The following is a 13599-nucleotide window of genomic DNA, read 5'->3' on the forward strand; positions in this document are numbered from 1 at the left end:
AAATATACCCGATAAATTTTTATTGCCCCCAATAAAATTTTTATTGGGGGATAATAATAGTCTCCGGTGACCTATAAGATCTCAAACAACCTCTTTGAGGGCGACCGTTGACCAGTGATCGGAGCCTGGCGTCCGATTTTATTGTCCCTAAGAGCAAGTTCACCCGTTGGGTCACCAGGTCACCTACTATTCACTGCTTTTTAGTGTATATTTTCATTCTCTCGGTCACGAAATACACTGTGCCCGTGACCTAGGGCACGAAATACACTGTGCAGGTCACCATGGTGACCAAGAACACTGTACAGGGTGACCCAGGGCACGAAATACACTGTGCTCGTGACCCAGAGGGTGAAATTAACACTAAAAATTAGTGAATAGTGGGTGACCTAGTGACCCAACGGGTGAACTTGCTCTAATTAATATATAATAAAATTTTATTGTCTCCCAATAAAACTCCATAAACTTTTATTGCCCCCCAATAAAAATTATTGGGTTTTATTAGGGGGTAATAAAAGTCTCCGGTAACCTATAAGAGCTCCAACGACCTTTTTGGAACCTCTGGCCGGTAACGGGAGTCCGGCGAAGTCTCTAATGACTTTTTAATTATTCGGAGGACAAACTTGACTTTTTACATTTAAATGGGGTGGACACATAAATCTTTTAGTGTAGTAAATGAACATTTATTAGGCCAAATTTGGGCAATTGGTCAAGAGCTCTTTAATAAATGAAGCAACCTTAGGGTGAACAAAAAATTCGCTAGGATGACGATAACCGCACTCTATTAGAAATTATGAACATTTACACATAAAGACAATCAAGAAAACAAATAAATACAATAAACAGCGTAGTTAGGAACGTACCCCTCATCAGACAAGTGTTGCCCAGACAGATTTGCTACTTTTGTAAGAGCTGTCTTCCATCTAGTCACCCTCTCCGCGTCATTTTCGAATCTGCTTTCATGCTCAGCAAATGCCTCATAAAAACTACCCTTTTGGTTTCGTACATCCGATGGATCTATCTTGTAAAAAACAGGATAAACTATTTGTTGCTTTGATTCCTTACATTGAACAATCTTCACCAGTTCATCCAAACACCACTGTGACGAAGCATAATTTTTAGAGAAAACAACGATAGAAACTTTTGATTCTTCGATTGCTCTAAGAAGAGCAGATGATATTTCTTCTCCTCTTTTAAGCCCGCCATCAATGAAGGTTTTAATTCCCCTATGAACCAGATTTCTGTGCAAATGGCCTGTGAAACCATTGCGTGTATCATAACCTCTAAAACTCAGAAAAACATCGTGGGTCCATGACTGGGATGTGGAAGAAGAGGAAGAGGCTCCAAATTGAGGGAGCATTACTGTAATTTGTTTGAGCGATCGATGACCAAGCAAAGCTGAAGGTTCGCCTATCCAAGACCGTAGTACAAATAATACAAGGCTCTGCCTGCAGTCAGATTCCGTTTTGCCATCGTCAGAACAGACTTGTACAGATCATAAAAACAGTGAAAAAAATGACTTCACTTGCTATCAAATTCATATTCAAGCACAAATGGGTATATACAAACAAAGCAAGGATGAAAATCAACTCCAACTTAAAATTATCCAAATCATATTTCAGATTTCACACGCACACACACACGCGCGTGCAAATCAGCTCATGGAAAGAAGCATAGATCTATGAAACACACACGTGCAAATCAGATTTCACCTTTCTGAAGAGTACACTGTAGAGTAGATCGAAGCAGTGATGAGAGGTGTAATTAACAAAGTTGAGAAGCGGGCGATGGACAAGAGAACGGGTGGACGAGAGAGAAGCTGGGTTTTCGGCAATAGATGAGAGAGGAGCTCGAGAAAGGTCGATTTGGAGTAGTTGTGGCGATGAGAGAGAGTAAACGAAGACCTTACCAGCTAAAAGAAATAAAAACACGGAAGTTGTACGCGGAAGCTGCCCTCGGATTCTTTGGCTGCAAGTTGCCAAGTTGCAACTTGAAACGCCGTTTCAACTTCATCGCGTATTGACCCGAAAATTCTTTTTGACCAACTCATTCCTTATCCTTTGTGGCAGAAGCATAGGCCCATGTTTTAGTCAAGCATTCATTTTGACCAACTCATATCCGTTTCCGTTAGTTTTTGAGATAGGGAATGGGAAATAAAAAGGGTTTAAGTTTATGAGGTAGAAATAAGGGGCGGGTAAAATTGCAAAATTCATGAGTCAATTCATGGCAGGTTTACTAACTTAGAATGGAAAAGAATCATGAATTGAAGACAATTAGAATTGAAGAAAAAAGGAATCAGTAGTGATTCCAAAGGTTTTGATTCTTAAACTCATCTCTCCTATTCGTAATCAAATTTATGAGTATTCAGGAATCGATTCCTGAGAAGAATGTGGGACCTAGACCCATTTCGATTCCTTCATATGTTAGTAAACGTAATAATACTTTTATCCGAAATCATTCTGATTCCTTTATGTGTTAGTAAACGCGGGAATATTTTTATTCCGTAATTATTCCATCTATTTTCATTCTCATTTTAAGTAAGTAACTGTGCCCTCAATTCTAGCAAAATGCAAAGGCTTAATAGCCAATTTTGCTACCCTAAGTTTCAACTTAGTGTCAATTTGCTATCTTAGATTTTATTTCGGTCAGTTTGCAACCTTAGATTTCACAATTAGCCAATTTGCTATCCTAAATACTAATTTGCTACCTTAAATTTTCAAAATTAGCCGATTTACCACATTTTCGTAATATTAGTTTGTCCATTTCTTCGTCCAAACATTGATTAATTTTGAAAATCTAAGGTAACAAATGGCTAATTTTGAAAATTTAGGAAAATAAAGTGGTTAATTTTGAAAACCTAGATTAGCAAATTAGCTAAAATAAAACCTAGGAAAGCAAATTGGCTAATTTTAAAAAAGCAGCACCAGAATCCCAATCTGAACATGATTCGATTGAGTCTTATGTGCTGGAGACTATTTGGATTGTTGTCGAGGTAACTTTGGGAAATTTTGGCATGTACATGTGCAAATTTGCTGCTTTGATTCATCCAAAGCTATCCTTTTGTCTTTGAAATTGAATGGTTTAATAACCAAATTATAAACCATAACAACAATGAAGATGAGCAAAATGTAATTGAATTGAGAAAACCTCCCACATTGGTACAAGAGTCGAGAAGAAAAGACGTTGTCCAAAATTCCAAAAGGGATAAATGGTGCAACAACTATACAAAAATAGTTTGTACATATATACACAAGCAGGGATCTCAGAGCTTATAATGTTGCTCAACAACCCACAGTAGTTGTACAAATTTTGGTTTGGTAGGAAACTACATTGAAAAAGTGTAAATACACAAAATCCAGTGTTATGCAGCACTCCGAGTCTCCGACCTGGTGTTGATGACAAGGTATCATGGTATTATTTTAGTAGTATAAGCAAGCAGTACAATAGTTTTCGTATGGACTTATAACCAGTTAACCACGACGTACAGTCTTCATAAGTAAGAAATCTCCTTACTCGAATGTGATGCCAAGCGCTATGTGCAATCCTTTTTTTTTTTTTTTTAAATAAATCTCTAGATCGACAAAAAGAAACAAATGAGCTATAATACAGAAAATAGCGGTTTCGTTAAAATTTAGAAAGATGCATGAGAATGCCATTATACTCCACCTTAAGCTATACTCCTCCCTCTGGCTTCATTTGCCGCAAGATCAACTTGATACCCTTTGTAGTCAGTTGCCTGATTAAACAATATAATCTCTTTAGATCAATGGTATAAGTACACCAATTCACATGTTTTGAGAGCCATTATGATGTAATAATGTAAACAGAAGCCAATATATGATAACTTCATAAGCCAAAAGTACGATATATATGTTTTATTATCAAAAGCCTTGAAGTCCCTTCGGGGACATCCGATAAAATTGGAACGATACAGAGATCAAAAGCCTTGAATTTTTTTTTTTGGTTTTCTGGTCTAATCTCTCATCAGTCAACATCATTTCAGTTTTAATACTCTTACACGGTAGCTTAGCATGAAATCTATAATCTGAAGTATCGTTACTCAATTTTCCAAAATAGATACATTACTCAATACTACAGAAAGAGCCATAGAACAACATACCCTTCCGCCTGCTTCAAGTACACATATAATAGCAACAGCATGATCAGTGGCGGATCCAGGAATGAAACTTCGGGTGGGCTTGGGTTTCTTAATAGAAAAAACAAAAAAATACAAAAAATTACGGAGAATCTCGACGGTTGAAACCATGTAGTAATGAATTTTGACCGCTTCGATTTTGGTTCATGATTTGACATTTTGGCTTAACACCTATAAATTAAGAAACTAACTTTCAAAAACCACAATAAAAGCCACAATATTACATGCACTGCAGTAAGAGAAAAGAAAACGAAAGAGAATACCTTGAAAGCAGTAGCTTTGCTCAATTACTAAGTTGATTTCAGCCTTTAAACAATGCTCTCCAAATAGGCTTCGACGGCATCATCAAGATAGCTATAGCTCTCTGCATCTCTGACCAAAAAAAAAACAGAAGTAAAATCTAGATAACTATAGCTCTCCGCCCGTGAGATCATCATAGATTCATAGTGTAAGCTATTTGCAAAATTAACAGCAAAGATCCATTCCTTCCAACCAAAACTAACAGGAATATTAAAGACTTGCAACGACAAGTCAACAACCTCGAAAAGTCGAAATAGATGCAGCATATCAGTGATATCACCATGACAATAACAACTATCACTCATTTACTTTATTAGGATTAGAAATAAGCCTTCTTCTAAACCATTGTTCCTCACATCGAATTGGAAGGAAGAAGCCATACCAATTTCTTCCTTTCGTAAGCAAGTTCCAGCGTTCCACACTTCCACAGCAAAGCACATAAAAAAAATCTTCAATCCACTGCTAAATGCCTAAAGCAAAACCCACGAAATTGAAATTGACATCAATTCTTAACCCTAAAAATTGCCCAAATTGAATTGAATAAATAGAACAAAATTGAATCCTACTTACATTCAATTGAGATTGATTGCCCAAATTGAAGAATAAGAGTAGAAGAGAAACTGACTTCGATCTCTGAGAGAAGAAGAGAAGGTGAGACTGTCTGACTCTGAGAAACTGAGAAGGACTGAAGGAGTGAAGCTGCGAAGCAACAAAAGGAACGCAGCAGAGAGACGATCGTGGTCGGGACTCGGGGTTTGGGAGTTGGGACTTTGGGTGGGCTTGCCCAAGCCTATACTTTACAGAGAAGAAGAAGAAGTACAGAGAGAGAGAGAGAGAGACGATCGTGGGCGAGACTCGGGAGTACTTCGGGTGGGCTTCACTATGGACTATACCCAATTAAAAAAATAAAAAAGAAGCATACATCTAATTTTTTTTTTAAGCCAAAAAATCTCAGACGGGCTTGAGCCCGCCCCACCCTCTATCTAGATCCGCTGGTGAGCATGATCCCAAGCCGGCATTGCGATAAGTTGAAGTGAATCATGTTAAGGTAGTTCTTGAATTTCTATAATTACTGACAACTGGAGAATAACCAATACAACCCCTACTTGAAGCCACCAACAAATAGTTGCATAAACTGCAAGAAAGGGTGAATACAGCTTGTTAGAGTTTTTGACAAGAAGACAAAATAATTGATTTTGGTCAACCATCAACATTCGAAGCCGAATCCGATTATTCCAAGATGATGCATTCGCTTGTGCTTTAAGATTGGAAGAAAAAGAAAAAGAAAAAGAAAATATTAATAAAGAATTTGAAGAGAAGAAAGAAAGTGGTGTGTTAATTAATCAATTAATCAAACTATTTGATTAATTAGAATAATTAGATTAATGAGAAAAATTCACTATCAGTCCTTGAACTTTGATGTGAAGGCCAACTTGATACTCGGACTCTCAACACTACCATTGTGATACCTGAAGTCATATTTTGCTATCGACAACATGTCTCTATCCAATTTCTGTGACGGTGCCGTTAAAAATGCTGATGTGGCAAGCACATGGAGGGAAAAAAAAAAAAAGGTAAAGAAGTCATTGTACATACCAGCAAGTACTTGACTGTCACAAGGTTTGATACAAACACCGAGGCCCCGCAGGACCACCTACATGCCAGACCACGGGTCGGGCCTTACACCCAGTTGGACGGCTTTTCACAATGATCGGCACTTGGGACAATATGGGTCTCTATTCTGCCTGGTGCGCCTAGTCAAGGTACACACCAGAAGCTTGTATTAGCCTGCAGCCTGCAGACCTGCATCCCACATCGAGGAGATGAGAAACCTCTTTCCCATACTCGGAGCATATAAGTCAAACTCAACCATCTTCAAAAAGGTAATAACTTCTTTCCCTTACTCTTATTCTGTCGAAATATATATAGAACCTTACTCAAGCATCGGAGAGGCATAAACTGTCCGGTACGGTTTATACCTCTAATGTTGTGTGTTCTGATCGATAGGGTCTTGGAGTTATCTTGATACCCGCGGGCGGTATAGCATTCTGTGTGAGGTACCCGGAGAAATCTACCAGAAACATTGGCACGCCAGATAGGGGCTTGCATCTAGCACTACTCACTCGGTATCATGCTGGAGCCAGAGGAGGCAGCAGGTGCGGGCAGAAATGTCGTCCGGGCATTCGTGTTCACCCCCGGCACTTATGCGCTTAAGTCACCTAGCACTGGAATTGAAACTCACGGCCTGGGAGCCTTGGACCCGGTAGGAACAAGCAACTCACCAGTTGTCCCGGATCCTTTGGCCCCGATTTCAGAGTTGGAGGCCATGCGATCAGAGATCGCAGCCTTCCGTGAACAAAGTAGGATCGACCGGGAACAGCAGAGGATCGATAGAGAGACCAACCTCCTCTCACAACAGAGGCTACAAGAGTTAGAGGACGAGAACATAGCGCTCGCTCGGGCGTTGGACCGACGACACTAACAGAATGAGGCTTTTACCCAGGCCCTCACTAAAGCTTCACAAGGCACGGTCCAAGAGGTAACCGCAACTATGGGAGCGGGACCTTCTGCTGTCAACACTATCGGTCAACGCACTATACACATGCCCATCAGTCTGTACCCGAAGAGCCTCAAACACATGCCACCCCCACCTTTACTAAGGATAGAGCAAGCCAAACCACTGGTAACTGACCTAAACACAACACTGCTCATATAGATGAGCAATTCACTCACAACCCTCCAGGCAAGGGTGGAGGCTGCGGAGAACCGGGACACTTGGCGTCCTCTAACCACTTTCGAGGACTGACCGGGACCGTTCACCCAGGCGGTCAGAGGAGTGGTACGTACGAATGCTTCGAAACCGCTGAAAATTGATTACATAGGAATTGGGGACCCGTATCAGCATTTGCAAGCCTTTCACTCACAGACAAGTGCCAAAGGGTACACGGATGAAGTTTGTTGTAACATGTTCCAGGAAACGTTGTCCAGTGAGGCTTTGAGTTGGTTCTACGATTGCCGGCTAGTTCTGTAGGATCTTTCAAGGAGCTCGCAGACAAATTTGTCGCTCGTTTCATTCTATGCACTGATGGAATTAACACTCCAACGGGGTTACTGAAGGTGCAACAGGGGGAGAACGAAACATTGAAGTCTTTCGACAACAGATGGCAGGCGGCTACTGCCAAATGCCAGGATCTAAACAAGGAGTTGGCAGAAATGGCTTTCAGACGGGGGTTAAGACCCGAAGACTTCCTCTATGAAATTAATCATCACCCTCCGGCCAGCTACGACGAGCTAATGGCCACCGCTATTAGGCACGCGCAAGCAGAGTTCGAAACGTATGGGGACAATGTGAAACAAGAGAGGAAAGAACCACCACAACCCTAGCCCGGGTGGCCAGGGATGAGTCAAAAAAGAGAGATTGGGCCCAAGACGGCGGATGATCACCCTATCTTGCGAGCAAGTGGGGCAAGAAGTTTTCATCCAGGTCCAACGAGTAACTCGGGTAAGCCATATCACTGGGAAGAAAGATCACAGCAACAATATCCCAAATCAACACCCCCACCCAAGTACGAGGTGTTCACTGTTCTCAATGCATCGTACAAGACCATCTGGAACGAGAACAGAGACGAAATACTCGGACCACTACCCTGCAAGTTCCCAAAGAGCAAACTTACTTAGCAGGATACCGGTAGGTTTTGTACCTATCACGGGGACGCCGGACATAACAACAACCTTTGCATGGCTTTAAAGAATACTATTGAATCACTCATCCAGAATGGCAAACTTCAAAAATACCTGCCCGCTAAGGAGATAGGTGTTATTAATGTATATGGTAGGATTCTAAAAATCCACGGTGGGGGGCCAAAGGACCTTCAACCCCAGGGAAGGAAGCAGAATACAAGTTCCGGCCACGCCGAGGTTTGCAATTTCCATAAAACTGGCAAGGAAGGCAATGTGACTGGGTGGAAGTCAATCACTTTCCTAGAATGCCTTAAAATGCCTCATGACGACCCTTTCCTCATCACACTTCAAATGGATCACTACATCACCTCTCGGGTACTTGTGGATACCGGTATGTCCGTCAGCGTACTATTTTGGGATGCGTACAAGGCATTAAATCAGGGACGATCCAAATTATGGCATGATAACGAGCCCCTAATCAGTTTCTCTGGGCATATCGTTCAGCCACTAGGATCTGACTATCTATCAATCACGGTGGGAGAAAGCCCAAATTGCTCGACCATTAAAACAGAGTTCATAGTGGTTGATTGCATCTCATCATACAACGCAATCCTGGGCCGGTCGGCACTCTGGCGCCTTAAGACTTTCGTGGCTGGCCATATGCTGATGATGAAAGTCCCAACCATGGTAGGAGTAGCAATTATCAGGGGAGATCAGGCTGCAGCAAGGCATTGTTACGCATTAACTGTTTCCCGGGGCAAGGGATCGAAAAACTGAAATGCTAGCGGTAACAGCGGAGCTTTCACCTTTCGACAGGTACGAGGACCCAAGAGATGACACAGATTCAGATGAAGAATGGCCCAGTGCCGTAGAAGACATTGAGGAGGTCGTCTTATCAGAGGAATTCCCGAACAGAACTGTCTGGATAGGAACCAAGTTGACTCCATCTGTTAGGGAAAGCCTAATCCAGTTCCTGCAGGCCAACTTATCCGCCTTCGCTTGGTCGTACGAAGACATGCTCGGTATCCCTACAGATGTAGCCACGCACAACCTCAGCATCATTCCTTTCTCGGACCTGGTAAGACAAAAGCGCAGAGCTTTCAACCAAGACAAGTACAAAGCCATTCAAACGGAAGTGAAAAAGCTTAGGGCCATCAAATTTATCAGGGAAGTCACATACCCGCGCTGGCTAGCCAATGTAGTCATGGTACCCAAGAAAAAAACGGGATCTTGGCGTATGTGTATCGATTACACGAATCTCAACAGAGCATGCCCCAAAGACAGTTTCCCACTCCCAAGAATTGATCAGCTCATAGATTCCACGGCTGGGTACCGGTTGCTCAACTTCATGGATGCATTCAACGGGCATAATCAAATAAAAATGAATCATGTAGACGAGGAACACACCGCTTTCACTACAGACAAGGGCTTCTACTGTTACCAGTTTATGCTTTTTGGACTAAAAAAATGCCGGTGCCACTTATCAGAGACTTGTCAATTCCATGTTTGTAGACGTCATCGGTACCATTATGGAGGTCTACGTGGACGATATGTTAGTCAAAAGCCTAACTGTTGATGATCATGTCGCGAACCTGACAATTGTTTTCACCATCATCTTACGCAACGGTATGCGACTGAACCTGCAGAAGTGCATTTTTGGGGTCGAGGTAGGCAAGTTCCTCGGCTATATCATCAGCCACCGAGGTATAGAGGCAAACCCAGAGAAAGTGCAAGCTATCCTGGACATGACATCACCCACCTTCCCTAACGAGGTTCAATCACTGATCGGTAGGATGGTCGCTCTTTCAAAGTTCGTATCAAGACTCACAGATAAGTGCACACCTTTCTTCAAGTTACTTAAGACCCAACATATAGAGAAAATCACCTGGACCGCTGAGCATGAGGCAACATTTCTTGGCATAAAATCGTACTTGGCAGCGGACCTATGTTGTCAAAACCTGTCCTCGGTGAAATGCTATACATGTACTTAGTTGCTTCCTCAATGGTCGTAAGCTCAGCACTTATCAGAAGAGACACTGACTGCGAGTACCCGGTGTACTATGCAGGGAAGTGTTACACAGGTGTAGAGAGGCGGTACCCGGACATAGAAAAAATTGCATTGGCCCTCCTGGTATCCACCAGAAAGCTCAGGCACTACTTTCAAGCTGATACGCTAAAATTAAGCGCTCAACTTAACCCTGCAAGATGTAGTCGTTAGCAATATAGAGTAAGCAGGGATCGTTCAAGCCGGGGATTGAGGGTAACTTTATAATTCACACAAAAGAAAACTAAACTAAACTAAACTAACACATAAAAAAAAAGAATAACAAAAATTTGAACTAAACTAAAGAAAACGTTAAATACTAGAAAAGAAGAAAGAAAGATGGAGGGTCAGAAGGGGATAGAAAGGGGCTCTGCAATCCTAAGCAAGAACAATATTTTGAGGTTTTTGGTTTTTAACGAAAATAAAAGAGAAAACAAAAGGAAAACGAATTTGATTTTAGGGTTTGAGAAAATAAGATGGAGAACATGTTAGAGACTTGGAAATCCACCACCAATTACTTTCGAACAATGTTAAGTTAACCTAGTTTCAATTACTAAGGTGTGAAACAGAAATCAATCAAGAAACAAGTCGGAGCAGATCATGTCCCTTATTAATGTTTCCCTAATTACTTAGTCTACGTGAACGCACAATAGCTAAGCCTATCAAACATGCAATCAAGGTATAGAACGCTATCCTATCAACAACACATATAGTGTCAACATATTTGAAGCATTAAGATTTCATGGAAACGATTGATTATAGAGTTGCAGTCTAGTGTGGAACGCCTACCTAGCATGCTCTTCTAGTTGTTTAAAACCTCAGCTTTTGTCCAAAGCCTTGCATACTTGTGGATTAGAAAACAAGACGATTAGGTGAATTATTTTCTAAACCTAGCTCCAATTACATGCATAAATCCTATGTTGGCCACCATAAAACAAACACATGCAAAAGTTTTCAATCAATCAGAGATAAACAACCAATCCACACCAAAGATCAAGAAACTAAATTTAAACAAACATATGTTCTACATAATTGGGGCTTCAAACCTCGCCCCTAACAAAAAGTGACTAGCCACACATCGTCTTAAATTCAACAAATAAAAGCATGAGTATTAGATTACAAGATGATAAAAACCGTAAAAGGGAGAGTATGAGAGCCACGAATTCACTTTTAGGCAGCCTTAGATGCAAGCACTCCTTCAAGATAGGTCACGGCAAAAGCTTGATGGAGATGGAAGATGAATTGCACGGTTTTTCTTCTTGAAGACTTGGGAATTTTAGACTTTGTGTGCTAGGGTTTGGGAGCAGAAGATGGCGCTGTAGGATGGTGATTTTCAACATGTTCATAGCCTCTATATATGTGGAATACACAGCCCAAGTTTCCTTTTCCAATTCTGCTTTGAAAGCCTCCCCTAGTTGCTTGAAGATTACTCTAATTGGTGCACAATTAAATGATTTTCAAGCCTTGATAATCTTCTCAAAATCTTGAGGAATCATTCTAGGACTCTCCTTCATATTTGCAGCAGCAATAACCTTCCAAAAATGCCCAAGAAATCCGTCCATAGAAGATTTCTCCTGTTTTGACTAGGATTCAATTTCTGACTCTGAAGCTTCCTTCTTGGACAAGGAACGACTTCGTCTTGACAAGTTTCTGGATGGTTCTTGACTCCCACGTGTTCTCTGACATCATATCTTCTAGATTGATCAACAACCTTCTGGAAAAACTCCAATTAAATCGCCGGAAAAGATCTCCCAAAAAGCTTCGTGAAAAGCTGACAGTTTCTGCCTTATCGGGAAGCCTACTTCGAGCTTGATTTCCTGCTGCCTCATTGACGCTTCTGACCAGTTATTTAGCTTTAGTTGAAGTATAACATCATGTCTTCAAGGATTTCTGGACCTTTCGGCAAAGTTGCAGCTGGAATGATGCAAGAATTGCTCCTCAAAACCGTTCCCAGAAGCTGATTCTGAAACTGCAGTTTTCTACTTTGCAGCAACTGTTTTGCACAACGATTTCCGTGGACTTCCCTTGTAATTTCTGGATAAAAGGTTGATCAAAATTAGTCCTCTGCATCAGTACTTCATGATCCATGGCTTCGTTGCTCCCTTTAAGCTCTTATTTCTCTTGAACTGCTTCACGAACTACCTAAAAAGAAAATAGAGTTAAAACTGACTTTTACAAGGAATTAACTAAGAAAAGTGTAAGGGATTTCACACTATATTTGTCGCATTTATGCTCCTATCACAAGCACACTCAATCACAGTCTTCACTAACCACCCATTGAGGCAAGTACTTCAAAAACCAGAAACCTCGGGCAGGCATGTTAAGTGGGCCATCAAATTAGGAGAATTTGACATTCACTACAATCCCCGGACAGCCATCAAGGGCCAAGCGGCAACATACTTCATTTTTGAGCTAATCCCCACCCAGGACACACTTTCTCTGACCGTGGTCCCACCGGCCCCAAAGTCACTGAGCACTTGGAAACTCTATGTTGACGGAGCATCAAACAAAAGGACAAGTGGAGCGGGTACTTTGCTCATAAGCCCTGACGACCAAATCTACGAGTACACCCTAAAATTTGCTTTCAAAGCATCCAACAATGCAGCCGATACGAGGCACTCATTGCGGGGTTGCAAGTGGCCCAGGAGGTAGGTGTTCAGCATCTTCACATCTTCAGCGACTCGCAGTTGGTGGTAAATCAGGTCAACGAGGACTTCGAAGTCAAGGAGCCCCAAATGTCGTCATACCAGGCTCCTGCAAAGGCATTAGTCCAACGATTCACCACGTTCACTATCACTCAGATGCCTAGAGCAAAGAATAACAAGGCAGACGCCCTCGCCAAGCTAGCAGCAACTTCTCCGAGTACTGCCTACGGGGCTACGAAGGTGGAATTATTAGAGAAGCCAAGCACTTCAAAAACAGTGTCGGAAATATTCGCCATCGACACTGCCTCACAGATGGACCCGATACTCAAGTACATGGTCGACAGCCTAACCCCGGAGGACAAGGTCGAGGCTAGGAGGCTACAGCTGAGGTCAGCCGGGTACACAATTATGAATGGCAAGTTATACAAAAGGGGTCACAGCTTCTCTAATCTCAAGTGCGTGACGGAGGATGAAGGCCACAGGATCCTGAAAGACATCCATGGAGGTGTGTGCGGCAACCACGCAGGGGCCCGTTCTCTTGCACACAAAGCCCTACATGCAGGGTACTTTTGCCCAACTATGTCCGTACTTGCTGAAGCAGTATCCAGTTCTTGCCATAAATGCTAGATGTACGCGAACATCCCTAGAGCCCCGCCTATTGCCCTTTCCATTTTACTTGCGCCCTGGCCTTTCTGCCAATGGGGGCTGGATCTCATCAGTAAGCTCTCTACGGCGGTAGGGCAGTTCAAGTATGCCATCGTAGCGGTGGACTACCA

The 13599-nt window shown here is 42.0% G+C and overlaps 1 protein-coding gene across 1 annotated transcript; it reads right to left on the reverse strand.

Annotated features, from left to right (window-relative positions):
• Nucleotides 1–814: 814 nt before the first annotated feature.
• LOC133744675 (disease resistance protein RPV1-like) lies at nucleotides 815–1357 on the reverse strand. The gene has a single exon (XM_062172745.1). The coding sequence runs from the start codon at nucleotides 1355–1357 to the stop codon at nucleotides 815–817; it is 543 nt and encodes a 180-aa protein (XP_062028729.1).
• Between the last annotated feature and the right edge of the window lie 12242 nt (nucleotides 1358–13599).

The sequence above is a fragment of the Rosa rugosa genome, chromosome 4 (genome assembly GCF_958449725.1).
Source record: "Rosa rugosa chromosome 4, drRosRugo1.1, whole genome shotgun sequence".
Classification (NCBI taxonomy): Eukaryota; Viridiplantae; Streptophyta; class Magnoliopsida; order Rosales; family Rosaceae; genus Rosa; species Rosa rugosa.

Excerpts from the sequence above, each read along its gene's own strand:
- LOC133744675 (XM_062172745.1), bottom strand. The coding sequence starts at position 1,357 with ATGCTCCCTCAATTTGGAGCCTCTTCCTCTTCTTCCACATCCCAGTCA.